This window comes from Phytophthora cinnamomi (assembly GCF_018691715.1).
Source record: "Phytophthora cinnamomi strain GKB4 chromosome Unknown Contig29, whole genome shotgun sequence".
Lineage (NCBI taxonomy): Eukaryota > Oomycota > Peronosporomycetes > Peronosporales > Peronosporaceae > Phytophthora > Phytophthora cinnamomi.
This window is the reverse complement of record NW_027150962.1, coordinates 954,030-974,396: the sequence shown is the minus strand read 5'-3', so window position 1 is coordinate 974,396 and position 20,367 is coordinate 954,030. Positions and strand designations below refer to the sequence as shown.

General features: G+C 54.7%; 5 protein-coding genes across 5 annotated transcripts; 4 read left to right on the top strand and 1 right to left on the bottom strand.

Moving 5' to 3' along the window:
- Positions 1-4,341: 4,341 nt before the first annotated feature.
- Positions 4,342-5,880, bottom strand: IUM83_10121 (Sugar transport protein 10; the record flags this gene model as incomplete). Its single annotated transcript, XM_067934608.1, has 1 exon — positions 4,342-5,880. The coding sequence occupies one exon, from the start codon at positions 5,878-5,880 to the stop codon at positions 4,342-4,344; it is 1,539 nt and encodes a 512-aa protein (XP_067793455.1).
- Positions 5,881-9,728: 3,848 nt separating this feature from the next.
- On the top strand, positions 9,729-10,631 carry IUM83_10120 (Sugar transport protein 10; the record flags this gene model as incomplete). The annotated part of the gene is made up of 1 exon (XM_067934607.1): positions 9,729-10,631. The coding sequence occupies one exon, from the start codon at positions 9,729-9,731 to the stop codon at positions 10,629-10,631; it is 903 nt and encodes a 300-aa protein (XP_067793346.1).
- A 1,495-nt stretch (positions 10,632-12,126) lies between these two features.
- IUM83_10119 (Sugar transport protein 10) lies at positions 12,127-13,450 on the top strand (the record flags this gene model as incomplete). The annotated part of the gene is made up of 2 exons (XM_067934606.1): positions 12,127-13,322; positions 13,375-13,450. 2 exons carry the CDS (start codon positions 12,127-12,129, stop codon positions 13,448-13,450), a joined length of 1,272 nt encoding a protein of 423 aa, XP_067793457.1.
- Positions 13,451-15,169: 1,719 nt separating this feature from the next.
- IUM83_10118 (Sugar transport protein 10) lies at positions 15,170-16,707 on the top strand (the record flags this gene model as incomplete). Its single annotated transcript, XM_067934605.1, has 2 exons — positions 15,170-15,625; positions 15,712-16,707. 2 exons carry the CDS (start codon positions 15,170-15,172, stop codon positions 16,705-16,707), a joined length of 1,452 nt encoding a protein of 483 aa, XP_067793241.1.
- A 1,504-nt stretch (positions 16,708-18,211) lies between these two features.
- Positions 18,212-19,750, top strand: IUM83_10117 (Sugar transport protein 10; the record flags this gene model as incomplete). The annotated part of the gene is made up of 1 exon (XM_067934604.1): positions 18,212-19,750. The coding sequence occupies one exon, from the start codon at positions 18,212-18,214 to the stop codon at positions 19,748-19,750; it is 1,539 nt and encodes a 512-aa protein (XP_067793238.1).
- Between the last annotated feature and the right edge of the window lie 617 nt (positions 19,751-20,367).

Here is a 20,367-nt window from a genome sequence, read left to right as displayed (position 1 = left end):
GAAGGGGCCGTGCCGCGTACCGGCACGGCTAAGCGGGACTGTCGCTTGCACGAAGAACTGTGTGGAGTTAATCCCCCTTCTGGAACGCAGACGAGTATCCCTGTGTTGAAGTGTGTTAACCCCTACGAAAGTAGCTAACGGAAGAGCTCCCGAAAAGGTGGATGTGGGTTTGATTCCCACCTTTAGTATATGTTATAAATGCGTTGAAGAGAGCGCGTGACGCTTTATGATGTTGAACGGACGACTGCAGCGGTTAATTTAATAATTCTAATTTTCTTTCGGTATGAAAAGATTGTGTTGTTCGCTTGTTTGCATGTTGGTTATCTTTTTCGCTGAGCAGATAATTTATGTACAAATTGACAATTTACGTATGACGAAATTGACGGATCATGTATGTAGTGGGTCTAACTTGACTCACTACTTTTGCTTACACGTTGCGCTACGTGTATGAGGAAGCGTAAGGACTTAGTAATTACTTAGGTTAATTATATTTAATACACAAATATAATATAAATCAAATAAAGACTCCAAGTGACTTAGATTAGGTAAAATGAGAACTGTATTGTTTGTAAATTGATCTTCCTCCTAAAACTGCTAAGACTGTTTATCATCTATGTAAGGGGTTGACAGCGGCTGGCTGTCAGAGCCCCGCTAATATGCATGACTCTGATTGGTAGAAAGCAGCATCTTTCTACCAATAGGATCTTTGGGTAGGTGTGGATGGTGGCTCACTTCAATGTATCTATTGGTGTGACTTACACCAAGTTGAGGAAGTATCTAAAACTTTTAACAGATATCTTATCTGTTAAAATCACAAGTGGCTTGTAGCCACTTGTGCGTGTAACCCCGTTACAATGTATGGTTACATGTATTCGTCACAACTATGTAGACCATGCTGGTGACGCTCATGTTGCTGCATTCGTGGTGGCCCTCACGCCGGGCAACAACACCAAACCCAAGCACTCGGCAACGTCATCGACAGCAATGCGGCGAACGACGAGCAAGCAAACACTCGTCCCACTACAGCTAGAGGTGGCAACGCGGAGTGCCCACAACAACGGCTAGCCTGCATTGGTGGGCTGTGTAGTGTGCAGATCATTTGGCTATCCGTTTCCGGCAACAAGCAAAGGATATTGTCGTTGCAAAACCTCCGTCTAGTACAGAGGCAGATGAAACGAACAATGGTAGTTACCAAGGCAGCACTAGAAGCGAGCACGCTTGAGTAGCTCTAGCAAAGGCTAACCAACTAATACACATCTGATTGTCGGTGAAACGTAGGCCGTATATTGTACTTTGTATGTAATCGTAGGAAATACCGTGGCCAAATCGACAAAATGTGAGTGATAGCGCAAATAAACATATAGAAATTTGTATACACTGACGAAGGCGAACGAGTGGCACGGGTTTCGTAGGCAACACATCCGACTCGCTAGGATTGGTGCAAAACAATTCACGCTGTCAAGCCGATCCCTCCTGCATCATGAAGACACGCAGTGCGACCAAGCAAGTTAAGGAGAACCTGACTTCGAGCACACCTAGCCAGCCGCTGTCCACCTCTAAGCGCGGCTCGGCTCGGCCCACCTCAAGAGCGGCTCGGCTCCGCCCACCATTGAGCCCAGCTTGCCTCGAGCGCCACGAGCACCACCGAGTCCAGCTCGACCTCGAACGCCACCAAGCCCAGCTTGGCCTCGAGCGCCATAATGGCCCCGGTCTCCGTTAAGTCTGTCTCGCCTCGTACCACAGCGTTGAGCAGTCCATTTTCAGCGCCTTCGACGTGCAACCGTGACGTGTTCCCTTCATCCACCAGTTTGGTGGCATCCCCTCCCCAATCGGCCAGCTCACCGTCGACTTGGGCTGCTGCGCAAAATGGGAGTGAAACGAGAGAAGTTATTGTACAAGATGTAAGGGATGTGTGCGTGTCTTCCAAACACCGCGCGCGTATCGAGGTAGCTTGGCGGTTATATCTCGATAGATTTGGTCAACTAAAGGCGACGAGGCGCCGATGTATTTTACAATCACTAGTCAGCTCGACCTCACATACTTTACGCCGAGTGATTTTGAGGCGTTCCTGTTGGAGAAGCGCAAAAGTGTCAGTGTGGGGACGCTAAGTGGGTATCGCAGCACAATAAATTATCTCTATCGGCGTCGAGAAATACCTCTTCCTGCCGCTTACGAGAAGGGAATGGCTACATGTTTTTCAGGATTGAAACGCATGGAGGCCTTAAAGCTTCAATTGGGATCGCCAACAGAGTGCGGCAAAGACCCGATACCCTTCTCTTTGTACCGGGAGCTGTGCCACTCCACACTTGCTTGACAAGACCTACATGTTTCGAACTACCCAATGGAACTTGATGTGCCGATCAGAGTGCGTGCAAACACTATGCACCGAGCACATGAGCTACCGTGACGACAGTGTTGGGTGCATCATGTAAAATTCGAAAATTAGTAAAAAAAAAACAGATTGCTGAATCGACAGCAGAGGCTGGTTGCGAAACTAGATTAGGCATGGCTCAAGAGCAGGCACAAAAAATATTTAGGGTAGGAATGGAGAACTTGCCTCTCCTAGCTTCAACTCGCAAGCGCAGAGTATCCGAGCTATCCCTTGGAATTACGCTCCGCCCAGGTCGTCAAGCAGCTTCTAAGCGCTCGTGGAGCTTGCCATAATTGGACAAAACTCGGTTTATCTCCACCAAAAATAAGAGACGTTGTTGTCCGCGAGAATTTCTACGTTTTTCCTGGATAAGTGAATTTGCATTCAAGAGCTCGAGTCGACTTACAGCAAGGCCGCCGATGACCCAAGATCACATTCAGGCTGTCAAGACACTACAGGCAGCTTTTAGAGGTCGGTTGGCGTAAAAATCGCAGATCTGAATTATTGACGTCAAGCCAGCAGTAATAAATTTATACATGAGCCTCCTTCACTCCCAAATAATCGATCACTTCCTGGAGCGTGTGGGCTGAGGCAGCATCCCATTTGAGGCCAATCTTTTGTCCTGGAAAAATACTAACCAGGAAGTCGACATACTTTTTGTCGAATGCTATTTTGGGCTTCTAACATTAGAGCATTCCCACGTGTCGGGTCAAAACACCGACCAAAAGTCATTTCTAACCATCAAATAGCTTTTGGATAGTTTTTCGCGCTCGCACCGGTTCGACTAAAACCAAACCAAATTTCGTCAGCGGCCATCTTCCAGTCATCCTTCTGTCAAATTGCAAATGGATAGCTGGGGATGGTCACTTCTCAAGCGACGCTTCAGGTAGCGGGGCAGCTTCGAAATGGCACAGGAAAAAAAAACTCGTCGGGGAAAAGCTATCAGGACCTGGAGAACCTGGAGCTGGTTAAAGCGTATGTTCACGTGTCCACGGATGCATCAGTTGGAATTACTCAGTCGGCAGAAACCTTCTGGACGCGCATCAAAGACAAGATGGAGATCTCAGAGCGCATTGCCAATGCGATCGCAGTGGAAGACCTGAAGCCACGAGCTTGGACGAGCCTTCAAGCGCGATTCGGCGTGATGCATAGGCCTATCGGGAAATACATCAGCTGCGTGACCTGGGGTTTCATCATAATACTGCTTCATAAAGCGCCTATAGCGCGTCTCAAAGTCCCGCTCTTTGTTTTTACTATTTTCTGGCCGAGAACCGCCGCGTTTCACTGTCGTATCACGAGAGCTAGATCGAGACGCTGGGAACAGAAGTTGCTGGCGATAAGCTCATCGTCGTCATCTTCACAATCCAAACTGATGATGTCAAGGGAGCCACCCTGCGCGCTCGCCTACGCAAGAGCGTTTACTGGTACGTCTTCCATCTCCAGTACCGACTACCCTCCCCTCGCTGAAAAAGATTTGACTGACTTATCGCCGCGACGGGTGCGAATTTTCTCTCGATCAAATTTGCAGGATCTTTTGTACCCTCAGTTTGACCTAACTTTGACTTTGGTTTTGACACGACCGGTGGAAATGCCCTTAGGTAAGTAAAACGATAATGCATCAAATATTATGTTAGCGACTGGAAATCGTTTTCTTTGTCTAGACAAATAGCTATCAAACGAAACCAAATGCTCGAAAATCTGGTTTTGGCATTCTATTTGTTACGTTATTCTTTCTGTGAGGTATGGTAACAAAACAAAATGTAAAACAGACGTACACACGGCAGTGAACAAATCTAGCATATCCAAAGCATCGCATTGCAACCGCAGCTACAAAGGAAATCCCTCGGTAATATATCTATCATACGTCGTCCGCCTGCGCCTGCGGCTGGCCGGGCTCGAGCTTGGCCTGTATAGAGTCAAAACACCGAGTCAAAATACTACAACAACCTGTTGTTGAAAGCAAATCCCCATTATGCCAGCGAATGCTGCGGTGATTTGACCTCCGCGAAAGCAGGTGACTTGGGCTGCTGGCCGCTGTGGAACAGCGCCTCGATGTCCTCCAGCATGATGCCCTTGGTCTCCGGACAGAAGAAGTACACGAACACGCCGCAGATGCAGCACAGACCCGCGAACAGGAAGAACACGCCGTTGATGTTGAGGTGCGGGAAGAGCTTGACCACCTCCGTCATGACGGCGCCCATGGCCCAGTTGGCCGCCGTCGACAGCGCCACGGCCGGCGCGCGCACGCCCAGCGGGAAGATCTCGGCCGGGTAGATCCAGCACACGGGGCCCCACGAGATGGCGAAGTTGAACACGAAGAAGGCCGAGCCCACGCAGATGAACCAGCCGCCCACCTTGGGGCAACCGGCGTTGTCCACGTTGCCGTTGCAGATAGCCGTGAACAGGATGGCCGCGAACAAGTGCCCAATCACCATGCCGACGGCGCCGATGAGCAGAAGCTGGCGACGGCCGAACGTGTCCACCCAGCGCATGGCCGGGATGGTGCTGAGGAAGTTGACGCCCGAGAGGAAGAAGGCCGCGTAAATGCCGGCGTTGGTGATGTCCTTGAAGATGAGCGCGCCGTAGCTCATGATGGGGTTGATGCCCGTGGCCTGCTGCAGCACCTGCAGCATCATGGCGATGGCCACGCGCTTGAAGATGGACGGCTCGAGCAGCTCGACGAGGCCCTTCTGGGCAGCCAGCTCCTCCGCGACCTGGTCGCCGATCACCTCCAGCTCGTGGCCCACGTTGTCGGTCTGACGGAGGCGCTTGAGCACGCGCTCGGCCTCCTCCTTGCCCTTGTGCAGGTACGTCCAACGAGGACTCTCGGGCACGAAGAAGATGCCGAGCATGACCACGATCGGGGCCGCCATGGCCACACCGTTGGTCGTGCGCCAGCCGTTGTCGCGGTTCTCCACGATGATGTTCACGACGTTGGCCAGGAAGAGACCCGTCACGACCGTCATCTGCATGAAGCCCGACAGCAGGCCGCGCAGCTCCTTGGGGGCCATCTCGGCGCCGAACAGCGGCAGCGAGAAGGACGAGTTGCCGACGCCGAAGCCCTGGATGATGCGCGCGATGTACATGAGGTTGTGCGCCTGGGCCTTGTTGAAGCAGACCCACGACGTGCCGGCGCAGAAGAGCAGGCCGGCCGTGAAGATGGTCCAGCGGCGACCCAGCTTGTCGGCCACGATGCCGCCCACGAAGGCGCCGCCGAGGCAGCCCAGGTTGTACGCCATGTTGTACCAGACCGTGAACGTCGTCCACTCCGACGGCAGGTCGGCCGACGACGACGTGCACTGAGCGTAGGTGAAGTTGTGCCATCCGACGCAGTAGTCGTAGATGAAGGAGTCCATGATGAGCACGCCCGAGGTCACGCCTTGGTCGTAGCCGAAGAAGAGGCCGCCTAGTGCGGCGAACACGCACACGATGATGGCGTAGGTGCGCGATCCCTCGGTCGGGACGTCGTCATCGTTGTTGTGGACGTTCACCACGACGCCTGCAGCCATTGTGGAGGGGGAGTTCGAGGTCGAGGTCGAAGTAGTTGCAGTGCTAGGGCCGTCGGGGAGAACGGCTTTGTGCGGTAGGCGGAGAATTGAAGAATGAATAATGGAGGCCGTGGCACAGGGTGCAATGCTTGCCGCAGAGCAAGACGGACTCGGTGGATTTGTATGTGTGCTTGTGAGACCCCTACATCTTGATTGAGGTGTCAGGACGAACTGCTGGTTTGAGGCAACAGTGGTCAAGCGATCAACCTGTTGACTTCCACGCAACACACACACGCTGAACAGCTGAGGTGGGGCAGGGCTGGAGTTGAAGATGGCGCCGACTTAGGATCGCCGGGACGTGCTCGTGCAGAAGCAAGACGGATGCTGTCCTGCTTTGCACGCTGTGCGGGGCGTCTCTGTTCAATCGTCGCCGCCCTACCACTTGATTTATTTGGCACCGCGTTGGCGTGACGCACGAGCGTGTTGCTTTCCTCTTCGCTTATCGTTTAAAACCCACGCACCATGAGCTCAGCCATACGTACATGCGCATGCCTGTGAAGTTCACACTGTGAACACTGACAGTCTTGCTGGTACATGTACTAATTCCTACGGTACTATTGCTTACTGAAGTTCTGTTTGGTATATTACCGCGGCAAATGTTCAGTTTACGGACGTTGACACTCAAAACTTTTGAACGTCTCGTACATAGCAATGCTCGAAATGCCATCCTTCTGGACTCCGGATGGGAAATACTTGGGCAAGAGCGCAGTCCGAAGGAGTGGTCTCGTTGTCCGGAAGTCCTTTTCTGAGCTCTGTTTAACGAGCATTGTACGTACGGTTTTGATAAGAAGCTGCGGGCGAACTTCAACGTTACTAATCCTGCTTCATGAAATCATGCAACCGGGACACTGCACTAGGGCTCAAAATCAGCATCGAACTATGATCTCGAATATTCAGTATCTGCGAACTTCGCTGCTTGACGCTCCCTGACGGCCAAGCCGACCGCACGGAGTCGCACCTCGAAGCGTTGGTAGTCGTCGACCTCTTCGACACGAAAGTGACGTAGACGCACGTGAGCGTTGTGAGAGCAACGCACGTGCGAAAGGACTAGTCTTGCCTTCAACACGAAGACACAGGTCATAGCGAGGGAGGGGTGGCGGGTTCGCCATCCGAGTCGTTGGAGCCGTTCGGAAACGAAATGCGGGCGACCTTGGCCTTGCGGAGGTCGTCTGGCTGGAGAGCGCAACGGACGAGGCTCGGAACTCGGCCAACATCGGCTCACGGGGGGTGCGATTAGGATTGCGTTGGCGCGAGACCATGGTACTGCGTCGTTCAGGTGGGTAATTCGGAAATGAGTGCTGTTAATGCGCACCACAGTGCTTTCATGAGTTTGTACACGCCTCGACGTAGAATTGTCTTATGCTAACTGTTACCGGTAGTTGTTGGGTAGAATTTTACGTACGTACCGCTTCGCCTCTGTCCTAAGCGAAGTTTTGTCCTAAGCGAATTTTTATTTTAGCCAATGAAAACAATGCATTGACACCGCATGTCTGTAGTTAAAATTCCATGTTGACCAGCTAATTATAGGCTGCCACCAGCCATTCGGTCTCAGTGTTCAAAGTGCTATGGGTAGACCACGCACCACAGGAACCGGCAAAAAGCCATAGCGCTACATCTGCATTGCAGTCGACTATACGCACAAGCGCCGCCTTCTCGAATTCCTGGCTGCTGGCTATTCTGTAAACAAAGCTATTCCACTATTCTACCCAAATTGCAGCGAGTCCGATACTCTGCGGAAACAGAAGCAGATTTCAAAATGGAAAAAGCCACAGGGCCACATTGTAGCGGTCTGTGATGAAGGAAAGGGAATCTACGCTACAGTGGACAGGGCACCGTCCTCTCTAGTGACGCTGAAGGTGATATTGTGCTGTGGATCAACTCTATGCGTAAGGATGGCTGTCCTGTTTCGTGCCAGATGCTTAAGTACTGGAAGTTGCAGCCGACGAAGGACTTTCCCTCGCAATTTTCAAGGCGTCTCATTCATGGCGCTGTCGGTTCATGCGCAGACACAAGCTGTCTATTCGAGCACCGCAATTTTATGCGGGTTCAATTCCCGCCGTGTCCATACTTTTTGATTGGCCCAAAATACCAATAATTATTCAAACTTTTACTTTTTATCATTTAATTCTGAGACTTGGCAACAGATGGACCGTAAACTGTATACCTTGCAGTTCGCTTAGGACAGGGGCGATGCGGTAATACATCTCCATGTGTGCATGTCAAGGTACGTGGGGTGCCATTTACTAAATTATAGTTCTGAGCAAGACTCTCGTTTAGCATACTCGAGAGTATCGAGGTGGTAGTTGTTAGCTCTACTTGATTTACTGTATCCATCCAGGCTGACTATAGCCATTCGAGTCGTGCTTGACTTGCTCAATCGATTGTGTACTGTAGTGTTCACGATATACTGGGTGTGTATTCCGTAAAATGGTGGATCCAACGTTGCTTCACTCTGGAGATACAGTAACATTACATGTAAACAAGTACAGGGCATGTACATGTCCTGCGCAGTATTGCAAACGCATCCGAATTAAGATCACAGGGCCTGTGACAGACAAATGACAGCTTTTCCGCATCTTTAAATGGGTGGGTACAGGGGCTTAGGACTCATCGTTCCGTACCAACCCTGACGTTCAGATTTCTACAATGGTACGAGTCGCCAGTATGTAAGGTGATGAGAATAGATCACCACTTTTCCAGCCTTACAGTAAATGTGCTGCGATGACAATACACTACGATGCTACAGTCTTCCTTGTGGATCGAAAAGTACGTGCATGCACCAGTACCATACAGTACTGGGTTCTAAGCCAGGGCAATCTAACTCATATCAAGGATTTCGGACGTGAAAACAAAATTTGAGTTCAAAATTTGAAGCTCAGTGTACACGTTATCATAGTCATGATCCCACATCGTACTCGTCAATTGGACCACGGACAAGAGATGTCAGCACGCAAAACTGCACTAGCAGTCGTCGCAACGAGTAACTGCTGGAATATGCACAGTACAAAACACTTCTCGTTCTGGTGGCGCTAAAGTCACAATCGCAAGTCCGAACCTCCGGAGCAATCACAGACTTCTCACCAGAGTTCGCAAATAGCGATTTTCGGGTTACCCGCCCCGCCCGTTCGCACCTCTTGGTTCACCTCGGGCATCCGAACTCCGCCGTCGGGCGGGTGCGGGTACCCGGACTTTCCCAGTCCATTATATACTTAATACTACAAACAGAGCCATTCTGGCAATATATTGTGAATTTGGCCTACTCTCAGTCGATGAGATCGCTATTAGATCTCACTACGAGAATATCATCTAGCATCGATGGCTTGAGGGAACTCCGCGATTTACACATTACGGCTCCCGCACTGGAGAAATTGCGTTCCGATACCGCGCTTGACGCCGGAATGCATAGCGGGCTATACAGTATCAATCACAAAGGGAGACAAGCGGTTATACTGTATACAACATTATAGATAGATAGATTCAGGTATACCCGCACCCTATCCGTATACCCGGCCTGGTTCCGGGTTCGGGTACCCGATTGCGAGCTCTGCTTCTCACACTCTCGCTTCGCGATATGTTCCGTGCTCAACACACTGTGCCATAATGACATTGCCATTTCCTGTACATTTACGCTGGATATATCTCAGCTCCAACAAGACTACTGATGTCGCGTTGAATGTCCACAACGCTAACTTCGGGCTCAGGCGTGACATCTAGCATGCACACAATGGACACCTACACCTTTTTTTTTATTTCGATGTCAAGTTCTAGTCGACAACAACAATGGTGTGTGAACAACCAACGGCGTGGCCATGGCGGCCCCGATCGTGGTCATGCTCGGCATCTTCTTCGTGCCCGAGAGTCCTCGTTGGACGTACCTGCACAAGGGCAAGGAGGAGGCCGAGCGCGTGCTCAAGCGCCTCCGTCAGACCGACAACGTGGGCCACGAGCTGGAGGTGATCGGCGACCAGGTCGCGGAGGAGCTGGCTGCCCAGAAGGGCCTCGTCGAGCTGCTCGAGCCGTCCATCTTCAAGCGCGTGGCCATCGCCATGATGCTGCAGGTGCTGCAGCAGGCCACGGGCATCAACCCCATCATGAGCTACGGCGCGCTCATCTTCAAGGACATCACCAACGCCGGCATTTACGCGGCCTTCTTCCTCTCGGGCGTCAACTTCCTCAGCACCATCCCGGCCATGCGCTGGGTGGACACGTTCGGCCGTCGCCAGCTTCTGCTCATCGGCGCCGTCGGCATGGTGATTGGGCACTTGTTCGCGGCCATCCTGTTCACGGCTATCTGCAACGGCAACGTGGACAACGCCGGTTGCCCCAAGGTGGGCGGCTGGTTCATCTGCGTGGGCTCGGCCTTCTTCGTGTTCAACTTCGCCATCTCGTGGGGCCCCGTGTGCTGGATCTACCCGGCCGAGATCTTCCCGCTGGGCGTGCGCGCGCCGGCCGTGGCGCTGTCGACGGCGGCCAACTGGGCCATGGGCGCCGTCATGACGGAGGTGGTCAAGCTCTTCCCGCACCTCAACATCAACGGCGTGTTCTTCCTGTTCGCGGGTCTGTGCTGCATCTGCGGCGTGTTCGTGTACTTCTTCTGTCCGGAGACCAAGGGCATCATGCTGGAGGACATCGAGGCGCTGTTCCACAGCGGCCAGCAGCCCAAGTCGCCTGCTTTCGTGGAGATCAAGTCTCCGCAAGCGTCACTCGCGTGAGTAGAGATTGAATGACTGCGAGCTCGGCCGTGCTTCGAGTACCAGTACCAACTCGTCTCGCATTATCAGTTGTAGGCGCCATCTCCGTTGTAGATATCAATCCCTTAGCGTCCGTAACATGTTTCCCACTTCACTTGCCTGCATTGCCAATGGTACGTCGGTTGGATATGTACCTCGATACGAGTACATGTGTCCTCTCTGGTGCAGTTGTTTGTTGCCTTCCTTGCACTCTTGTTGGCAATAGGATCTGCAATATGCTACAGTATTGTGTTTTGTGTCGCTGACAAGGACAACTTGTAGCAGTCGTAGTTGCACCCGTCTTGCAGTCGTTTTGTCTTTGTTCGGGATTTTGTGCACTTCAAGGACCAAAATCAGTGACGAACACCGAAAAAAGGTCCAGTCAGATTGAAAACACTCCGTGGACCATTACCGTAACCTGTATTTCACGAGCTGGAAGGCAGGTCTCACAGCCCAAGTACTCAGGAGCCTTAGCGAAGGCAAGCACCAGCGTGTTCCGGGATCTCGTTTGCAATGTTCAACCTCATGGCTGCCAGTTGATTGATTTATTTGTCCAGCTGGGAGCGACCGACATAGGATACGAGGCGCATCCTTCAGTATTACTAGTCGTCGCGCAGAAACTTCAGAATGGCCACATCACTGCAATGCAATGAATGCAATGGATGCTATGAAGCGCTAGCGCGTGTTAGCACCAAATTGTATACGCGCACCACTCCGATGCAAAGACCTTCGTTTTGGTGAGCAATGTGGCGTGGAGCACTGGGTCCTATCACTGAAAGCCGAAGATGAACGCAACGCGTTTCCAATCAACGCAGCAGCGTGAGGTTCTTCCGTCAAGTCTTTTTTACGTATGGTCTCACGAATCGTGGCTTGTGACGGTTCCGTTGCATCTCCATCGTAAACCATCTCCAGTACAGAGCTCAAATAAGACGATGAATCAAGTGGTAGGGCACGCCAACCGACTGGCGCCGGATAGAGACGCCCCGCACAGCGTGCAAAGCAGGACAACCGCCGCCTCTCTTCTGTAACTTTGGACGTCCCGGCGATCCTAAGCCGCGCCGCCAACTTCAACACTACAGCCCTGCCCACCTCAGCTGTTTCAAGTGCGTGTGTAAGTTGCATGACAGGCCGCCTACAATCCAAGAGGCTCTGCTGTTGATTGTACGGTATTGTACTGCGCTGTACATGTACTGAGCTTGATCGCTCAATCAGTGTGGCAGGCCCACCTCCAGCCAGCAGCTAGCCGTAAGTGACACCTCTATCAAGTTGTAGGGGTCCTCTCCCGATCACATGTTCAAATCCACCGAGGCCATCTTGCTCTGCGGCAAGCACGTCTCGCCGTTGCAGCTCCATCGACTGTGTCGCCACGTTACCCCACTATTCATTCTTCAATTCTCCGCCTACCACACAAAGCCGTTCTCCCCGACGGCCCTAGCACTGCAACTACTTCGCCTCGACCTCGACCTCCCCCTCCACAATGGCTGCAGGCGTCGTGGTGAACGTCCACAACAACGATGACGACGTCCCGACCGAGGGATCGCGCACCTACGCCATCATCGTGTGCGTGTTCGCCGCACTAGGCGGCCTCTTCTTCGGCTACGACCAAGGCGTGACCTCGGGCGTGCTCATCATGGACTCCTTCATCTACGACTACTGCGTCGGATGGCACAACTTCACCTACGCTCAGTGCACGTCGTCGTCGGCCGACCTGCCGTCGGAGTGGACGACGTTCACGGTCTGGTACAACATGGCGTACAACCTGGGCTGCCTCGGCGGCGCCTTCGTGGGCGGCATCGTGGCCGACAAGCTGGGTCGCCGCTGGACCATCTTCACGGCCGGCCTGCTCTTCTGCGCCGGCACGTCGTGGGTCTGCTTCAACAAGGCCCAGGCGCACAACCTCATGTACATCGCGCGCATCATCCAGGGCTTCGGCGTCGGCAACTCGTCCTTCTCGCTGCCGCTGTTCGGCGCCGAGATGGCCCCCAAGGAGCTGCGCGGCCTGCTGTCGGGCTTCATGCAGATGACGGTCGTGACGGGTCTCTTCCTGGCCAACGTCGTGAACATCATCGTGGAGAACCGCGACAACGGCTGGCGCACGACCAACGGCGTGGCCATGGCGGCCCCGATCGTGGTCATGCTCGGCATCTTCTTCGTGCCCGAGAGCCCTCGTTGGACGTACCTGCACAAGGGCAAGGAGGAGGCCGAGCGCGTGCTCAAGCGCCTCCGTCAGACCGACAACGTGGGCCACGAGCTGGAGGTGATCGGCGACCAGGTCGCGGAGGAGCTGGCTGCCCAGAAGGGCCTCGTCGAGCTGCTCGAGCCGTCCATCTTCAAGCGCGTGGCCATCGCCATGATGCTGCAGGTGCTGCAGCAGGCCACGGGCATCAACCCCATCATGAGCTACGGCGCGCTCATCTTCAAGGACATCACCAACGCCGGCATTTACGCGGCCTTCTTCCTCTCGGGCGTCAACTTCCTCAGCACCATCCCGGCCATGCGCTGGGTGGACACGTTCGGCCGTCGCCAGCTTCTGCTCATCGGCGCCGTCGGCATGGTGATTGGGCACTTGTTCGCGGCCATCCTGTTCACGGCTATCTGCAACGGCAACGTGGACAACGCCGGTTGCCCCAAGGTGGGCGGCTGGTTCATCTGCGTGGGCTCGGCCTTCTTCGTGTTCAACTTCGCCATCTCGTGGGGCCCCGTGTGCTGGATCTACCCGGCCGAGATCTTCCCGCTGGGCGTGCGCGCGCCGGCCGTGGCGCTGTCGACGGCGGCCAACTGGGCCATGGGCGCCGTCATGACGGAGGTGGTCAAGCTCTTCCCGCACCTCAACATCAACGGCGTGTTCTTCCTGTTCGCGGGTCTGTGCTGCATCTGCGGCGTGTTCGTGTACTTCTTCTGTCCGGAGACCAAGGGCATCATGCTGGAGGACATCGAGGCGCTGTTCCACAGCGGCCAGCAGCCCAAGTCGCCTGCTTTCGTGGAGATCAAGTCTCCGCAAGCGTCACTCGCGTGAGTAGAGATTGAATGACTGCGAGCTCGGCCGTGCTTCGAGTACCAGTACCAACTCGTCTCGCATTATCAGTTGTAGGCGCCATCTCCGTTGTAGATATCAATCCCTTAGCGTCCGTAACATGTTTCCCACTTCACTTGCCTGCATTGCCAATGGTACGTCGGTTGGATATGTACCTCGATACGAGTACATGTGTCCTCTCTGGTGCAGTTGTTTGTTGCCTTCCTTGCACTCTTGTTGGCAATAGGATCTGCAATATGCTACAGTATTGTGTTTTGTGTCGCTGATAAGGACAACTTGTCGTTGCAGTCGTAGTTGCACCCGTCTTGCTGTCGTTTTGTCTTTGTTCGGGATTTTGTGCACTTCAAGGACCAAAATCGGTGACGAACACCGAAAAAAGGTCCAGTCAGATTGAAAACACTCCGTGGACCATTACCGTAACCTGTATTTCACGAGCTGGAAGGCAGGTCTCACAGCCCAAGTACTCAGGAGCCTTAGCGAAGGCAAGCACCAGCGTGTTCCGGGATCTCGTTTGCAATGTTCAACCTCATGGCTGCCAGTTGATTGATTTATTTGTCCAGCTGGGAGCGACCGACATAGGATACGAGGCGCATCCTTCAGTATTACTAGTCGTCACGCAGAAACTTCAGAATGGCCACATCACTGCAATGCAATGAATGCAATGGATGCTATGAAGCGCTAGCGCGTGTTAGCACCAAATTGTATACGCGCACCACTCCGATGCAAAGACCTTCGTTTTGGTGAGCAATGTGGCGTGGAGCACTGGGTCCTATCACTGAAAGCCGAAGATCGAACGCAACGCGTTTCCGAATCAACGCAGCAGCGTGAGGTTCTTCCGTCAAGTCTTTTTTACGTATGGTCTCACGAATCGTGGCTTGTGACGGTTCCGTTGCATCTCCATCGTAAACCATCTCCAGTACAGAGCTCAAATAAGACGATGAATCAAGTTTTTAGGGCACGCCAACCGACTGGCGCCGGATAGAGACGCCCCACGCAGCGTGCAAAGCAGGACAACCGCCGCCTCTCTTCTGTAACTTTGGACGTCCCGGCGATCCTAAGCCGCGCCGCCAACTTCAACACTACAGCCCTGCCCACCTCAGCTGTTTCAAGTGCGTGTGTAAGTTGCATGACAGGCCGCCTACAATCCAAGAGGCTCTGCTGTTGATTGTACGGTATTGTACTGCGCTGTACATGTACTGAGCTTGATCGCTCAATCAGTGTGGCAGGCCCACCTCCAGCCAGCAGCTAGCCGTAAGTGACACCTCTATCAAGTTGTAGGGGTCCTCTCCCGATCACATGTTCAAATCCACCGAGGCCATCTTGCTCTGCGGCAAGCACGTCGTCTCGCCATTGCAGCTCCATCGACTGTGTCGCCACGTTACCCCACTATTCATTCTTCAATTCTCCGCCTACCACACAAAGCCGTTCTCCCCGACGGCCCTAGCACTGCAACTACTTCGCCTCGACCTCGACCTCCCCCTCCACAATGGCTGCAGGCGTCGTGGTGAACGTCCACAACAACGATGACGACGTCCCGACCGAGGGATCGCGCACCTACGCCATCATCGTGTGCGTGTTCGCCGCACTAGGCGGCCTCTTCTTCGGCTACGACCAAGGCGTGACCTCGGGCGTGCTCATCATGGACTCCTTCATCTACGACTACTGCGTCGGATGGCACAACTTCACCTACGCTCAGTGCACGTCGTCGTCGGCCGACCTGCCGTCGGAGTGGACGACGTTCACGGTCTGGTACAACATGGCGTACAACCTGGGCTGCCTCGGCGGCGCCTTCGTGGGCGGCATCGTGGCCGACAAGCTGGGTCGCCGCTGGACCATCTTCACGGCCGGCCTGCTCTTCTGCGCCGGCACGTCGTGGGTCTGCTTCAACAAGGCCCAGGCGCACAACCTCATGTACATCGCGCGCATCATCCAGGGCTTCGGCGTCGGCAACTCGTCCTTCTCGCTGCCGCTGTTCGGCGCCGAGATGGCCCCAAGGAGCTGCGCGGCCTGCTGTCGGGCTTCATGCAGATGACGGTCGTGACGGGTCTCTTCCTGGCCAACGTCGTGAACATCATCGTGGAGAACCGCGACAACGGCTGGCGCACGACCAACGGCGTGGCCATGGCGGCCCCGATCGTGGTCATGCTCGGCATCTTCTTCGTGCCCGAGAGCCCTCGTTGGACGTACCTGCACAAGGGCAAGGAGGAGGCCGAGCGCGTGCTCAAGCGCCTCCGTCAGACCGACAACGTGGGCCACGAGCTGGAGGTGATCGGCGACCAGGTCGCGGAGGAGCTGGCTGCCCAGAAGGGCCTCGTCGAGCTGCTCGAGCCGTCCATCTTCAAGCGCGTGGCCATCGCCATGATGCTGCAGGTACTGCAGCAGGCCACGGGCATCAACCCCATCATGAGCTACGGCGCGCTCATCTTCAAGGACATCACCAACGCCGGCATTTACGCGGCCTTCTTCCTCTCGGGCGTCAACTTCCTCAGCACCATCCCGGCCATGCGCTGGGTGGACACGTTCGGCCGTCGCCAGCTTCTGCTCATCGGCGCCGTCGGCATGGTGATTGGGCACTTGTTCGCGGCCATCCTGTTCACGGCTATCTGCAACGGCAACGTGGACAACGCCGGTTGCCCCAAGGTGGGCGGCTGGTTCATCTGCGTGGGCTCGGCCTTCTTCGTGTTCAACTTCGCCATCTCGTGGGGCCCCGTGTGCTGGATCTACCCGGCCGAGATCTTCCCGCTGGGCGTGCGCGCGCCGGCCGTGGCGCTGTCGACGGCGGCCAACTGGGCCATGGGCGCCGTCATGACGGAGGTGGTCAAGCTCTTCCCGCACCTCAACATCAACGGCGTGTTCTTCCTGTTCGCGGGTCTGTGCTGCATCTGCGGCGTGTTCGTGTACTTCTTCTGTCCGGAGACCAAGGGCATCATGCTGGAGGACATCGAGGCGCTGTTCCACAGCGGCCAGCAGCCCAAGTCGCCTGCTTTCGTGGAGATCAAGTCTCCGCAAGCGTCACTCGCGTGAGTAGAGATTGAATGACTGCGAGCTCGGCCGTGCTTCGAGTACCAGTACCAACTCGTCTCGCATTATCAGTTGTAGGCGCCATCTCCGTTGTAGATATCAATCCCTTAGCGTCCGTAACATGTTTCCCACTTCACTTGCCTGCATTGCCAATGGTACGTCGGTTGGATATGTACCTCGATACGAGTACATGTGTCCTCTCTGGTGCAGTTGTTTGTTGCCTTCCTTGCACTCTTGTTGGCAATAGGATCTGCAATATGCTACAGTATTGTGTTTTGTGTCGCCGATAAGGACAACTTGTCGTTGCAGTCGTAGTTGCACCCGTCTTGCTGTCGTTTTGTCTTTGTTCGGGATTTTGTGCACTTCAAGGACCAAAATCGGTGACGAACACCGAAAAAAGGTCCAGTCAGATTGAAAACACTCCGTGGACCATTACCGTAACCTTTATTTCACGAGCTGGAAGGCAGGTCTCACAGCCCAAGTACTCAGGAGCCTTAGCGAAGGCAAGCACCAGCGTGTTCCGGGATCTCGTTTGCAATGTTCAACCTCATGGCTGCCAGTTGATTGATTTATTTATCCAGCTGGGAGCGACCGACATAGGATACGAGGCGCATCCTTCAGTATTACTAGTCGTCACGCAGAAACTTCAGAATGGCCACATCACTGCAATGCAATGAATGCAATGGATGCTATGAAGCGCTAGCGCGTGTTAGCACCAAATTGTATACGCGCACCACTCCGATGCAAAGACCTTCGTTTTTGGTGAGCAATGTGGAGTGGAGCACTGGGTCCTATCACTGAAAGCCGAAGATGAACGCAACGCGTTTCCGAATCAACGCAGCAGCGTGAGGTTCTTCCATCAAGTCTTTTTTACGTATGGTCTCACGAATCGTGGCTTGTGGCGGTTCCGTTGCATCTCCTTCGTAAACCATCTCCGGGACAGAGCTCAAATAAGACGATGAATCAAGTTTTTAGGGCACGCCAACCGACTGGCGCCGGATAGAGACGCCCCACGCAGCGTGCAAAGCAGGACAACCGCCGCCTCTCTTCTGTAACTTTGGACGTCCCGGCGATCCTAAGCCGCGCCGCCAACTTCAACACTACAGCCCTGCCCACCTCAGCTGTTTCAAGTGCGTGTGTAAGTTGCATGACAGGCCGCCTACAATCCAAGAGGCTCTGCTGTTGATTGTACGGTATTGTACTGCGCTGTACATGTACTGAGCTTGATCGCTCAATCAGTGTGGCAGGCCCACCTCCAGCCAGCAGCTAGCCGTAAGTGACACCTCTATCAAGTTGTAGGGGGGTCCTCTCCCGATCACATGTTCAAATCCACCGAGGCCATCTTGCTCTGCGGCAAGCACGTCTCGCCATTGCAGCTCCATCGACTGTGTCGCCACGTTACCCCACTATTCATTCTTCAATTCTCCGCCTACCGCACAAAGCCGTTCTCCCCGACGGCCCTAGCACTGCAACTACTTCGCCTCGACCTCGACCTCCCCCCTCCACAATGGCTGCTGGCGTCGTGGTGAACGTCCACAACAACGATGACGACGTCCCGACCGAGGGATCGCGCACCTACGCCATCATCGTGTGCGTGTTCGCCGCACTAGGCGGCCTCTTCTTCGGCTACGACCAAGGCGTGACCTCGGGCGTGCTCATCATGGACTCCTTCATCTACGACTACTGCGTCGGATGGCACAACTTCACCTACGCTCAGTGCACGTCGTCGTCGGCCGACCTGCCGTCGGAGTGGACGACGTTCACGGTCTGGTACAACATGGCGTACAACCTGGGCTGCCTCGGCGGCGCCTTCGTGGGCGGCATCGTGGCCGACAAGCTGGGTCGCCGCTGGACCATCTTCACGGCCGGCCTGCTCTTCTGCGCCGGCACGTCGTGGGTCTGCTTCAACAAGGCCCAGGCGCACAACCTCATGTACATCGCGCGCATCATCCAGGGCTTCGGCGTCGGCAACTCGTCCTTCTCGCTGCCGCTGTTCGGCGCCGAGATGGCCCCCAAGGAGCTGCGCGGCCTGCTGTCGGGCTTCATGCAGATGACGGTCGTGACGGGTCTCTTCCTGGCCAACGTCGTGAACATCATCGTGGAGAACCGCGACAACGGCTGGCGCACGACCAACGGCGTGGCCATGGCGGCCCCGATCGTGGTCATGCTCGGCATCTTCTTCGTGCCCGAGAGCCCTCGTTGGACGTACCTGCACAAGGGCAAGGAGGAGGCCGAGCGCGTGCTCAAGCGCCTCCGTCAGACCGACAACGTGGGCCACGAGCTGGAGGTGATCGGCGACCAGGTCGCGGAGGAGCTGGCTGCCCAGAAGGGCCTCGTCGAGCTGCTCGAGCCGTCCATCTTCAAGCGCGTGGCCATCGCCATGATGCTGCAGGTGCTGCAGCAGGCCACGGGCATCAACCCCATCATGAGCTACGGCGCGCTCATCTTCAAGGACATCACCAACGCCGGCATTTACGCGGCCTTCTTCCTCTCGGGCGTCAACTTCCTCAGCACCATCCCGGCCATGCGCTGGGTGGACACGTTCGGCCGTCGCCAGCTTCTGCTCATCGGCGCCGTCGGCATGGTGATTGGGCACTTGTTCGCGGCCATCCTGTTCACGGCTATCTGCAACGGCAACGTGGACAACGCCGGTTGCCCCAAGGTGGGCGGCTGGTTCATCTGCGTGGGCTCGGCCTTCTTCGTGTTCAACTTCGCCATCTCGTGGGGCCCCGTGTGCTGGATCTACCCGGCCGAGATCTTCCCGCTGGGCGTGCGCGCGCCGGCCGTGGCGCTGTCGACGGCGGCCAACTGGGCCATGGGCGCCGTCATGACGGAGGTGGTCAAGCTCTTCCCGCACCTCAACATCAACGGCGTGTTCTTCCTGTTCGCGGGTCTGTGCTGCATCTGCGGCGTGTTCGTGTACTTCTTCTGTCCGGAGACCAAGGGCATCATGCTGGAGGACATCGAGGCGCTGTTCCACAGCGGCCAGCAGCCCAAGTCGCCTGCTTTCGTGGAGATCAAGTCTCCGCAAGCGTCACTCGCGTGAGTAGAGATTGAATGACTGCGAGCTCGGCCGTGCTTCGAGTGCCAGTACCAACTCGTCTCGCATTATCAGTTGTAGGCGCCATCTCCGTTGTAGATATCAATCCCTTAGCGTCCGTAACATGTTTCCCACTTCACTTGCCTGCATTGCCAATGGTACGTCGGTTGGATATGTACCTCGATACGAGTACATGTGTCCTCTCTGGTGCAGTTGTTTGTTGCCTTCCTTGCACTCTTGTTGGCAATAGGATCTGCAATATGCTACAGTATTGTGTTTTGTGTCGCTGATAAGGACAACTTGTCGTTGCAGTCGTAGTTGCACCCGTCTTGCTGTCGTTTTGTCTTTGTTCGGGATTTTGTGCACTTCAAGGACCAAAATCGGTGACGAACACCGAAAAAAGGTCCAGTCAGATTGAAAACACTCCGTGGACCATTACCGTACCCTGTATTTCACGAGCTGGAAGGCAGGTCTCACAGCCCAAGTACTCAGGAGCCTTAGCGAAGGCAAGCACCAGCGTGTTCCGGGATCTCGTTTGCAATGTTCAACCTCATGGCTGCCAGTTGATTGATTTATTTATCCAGCTGGGAGCGACCGACATAGGATACGAGGCGCATCCTTCA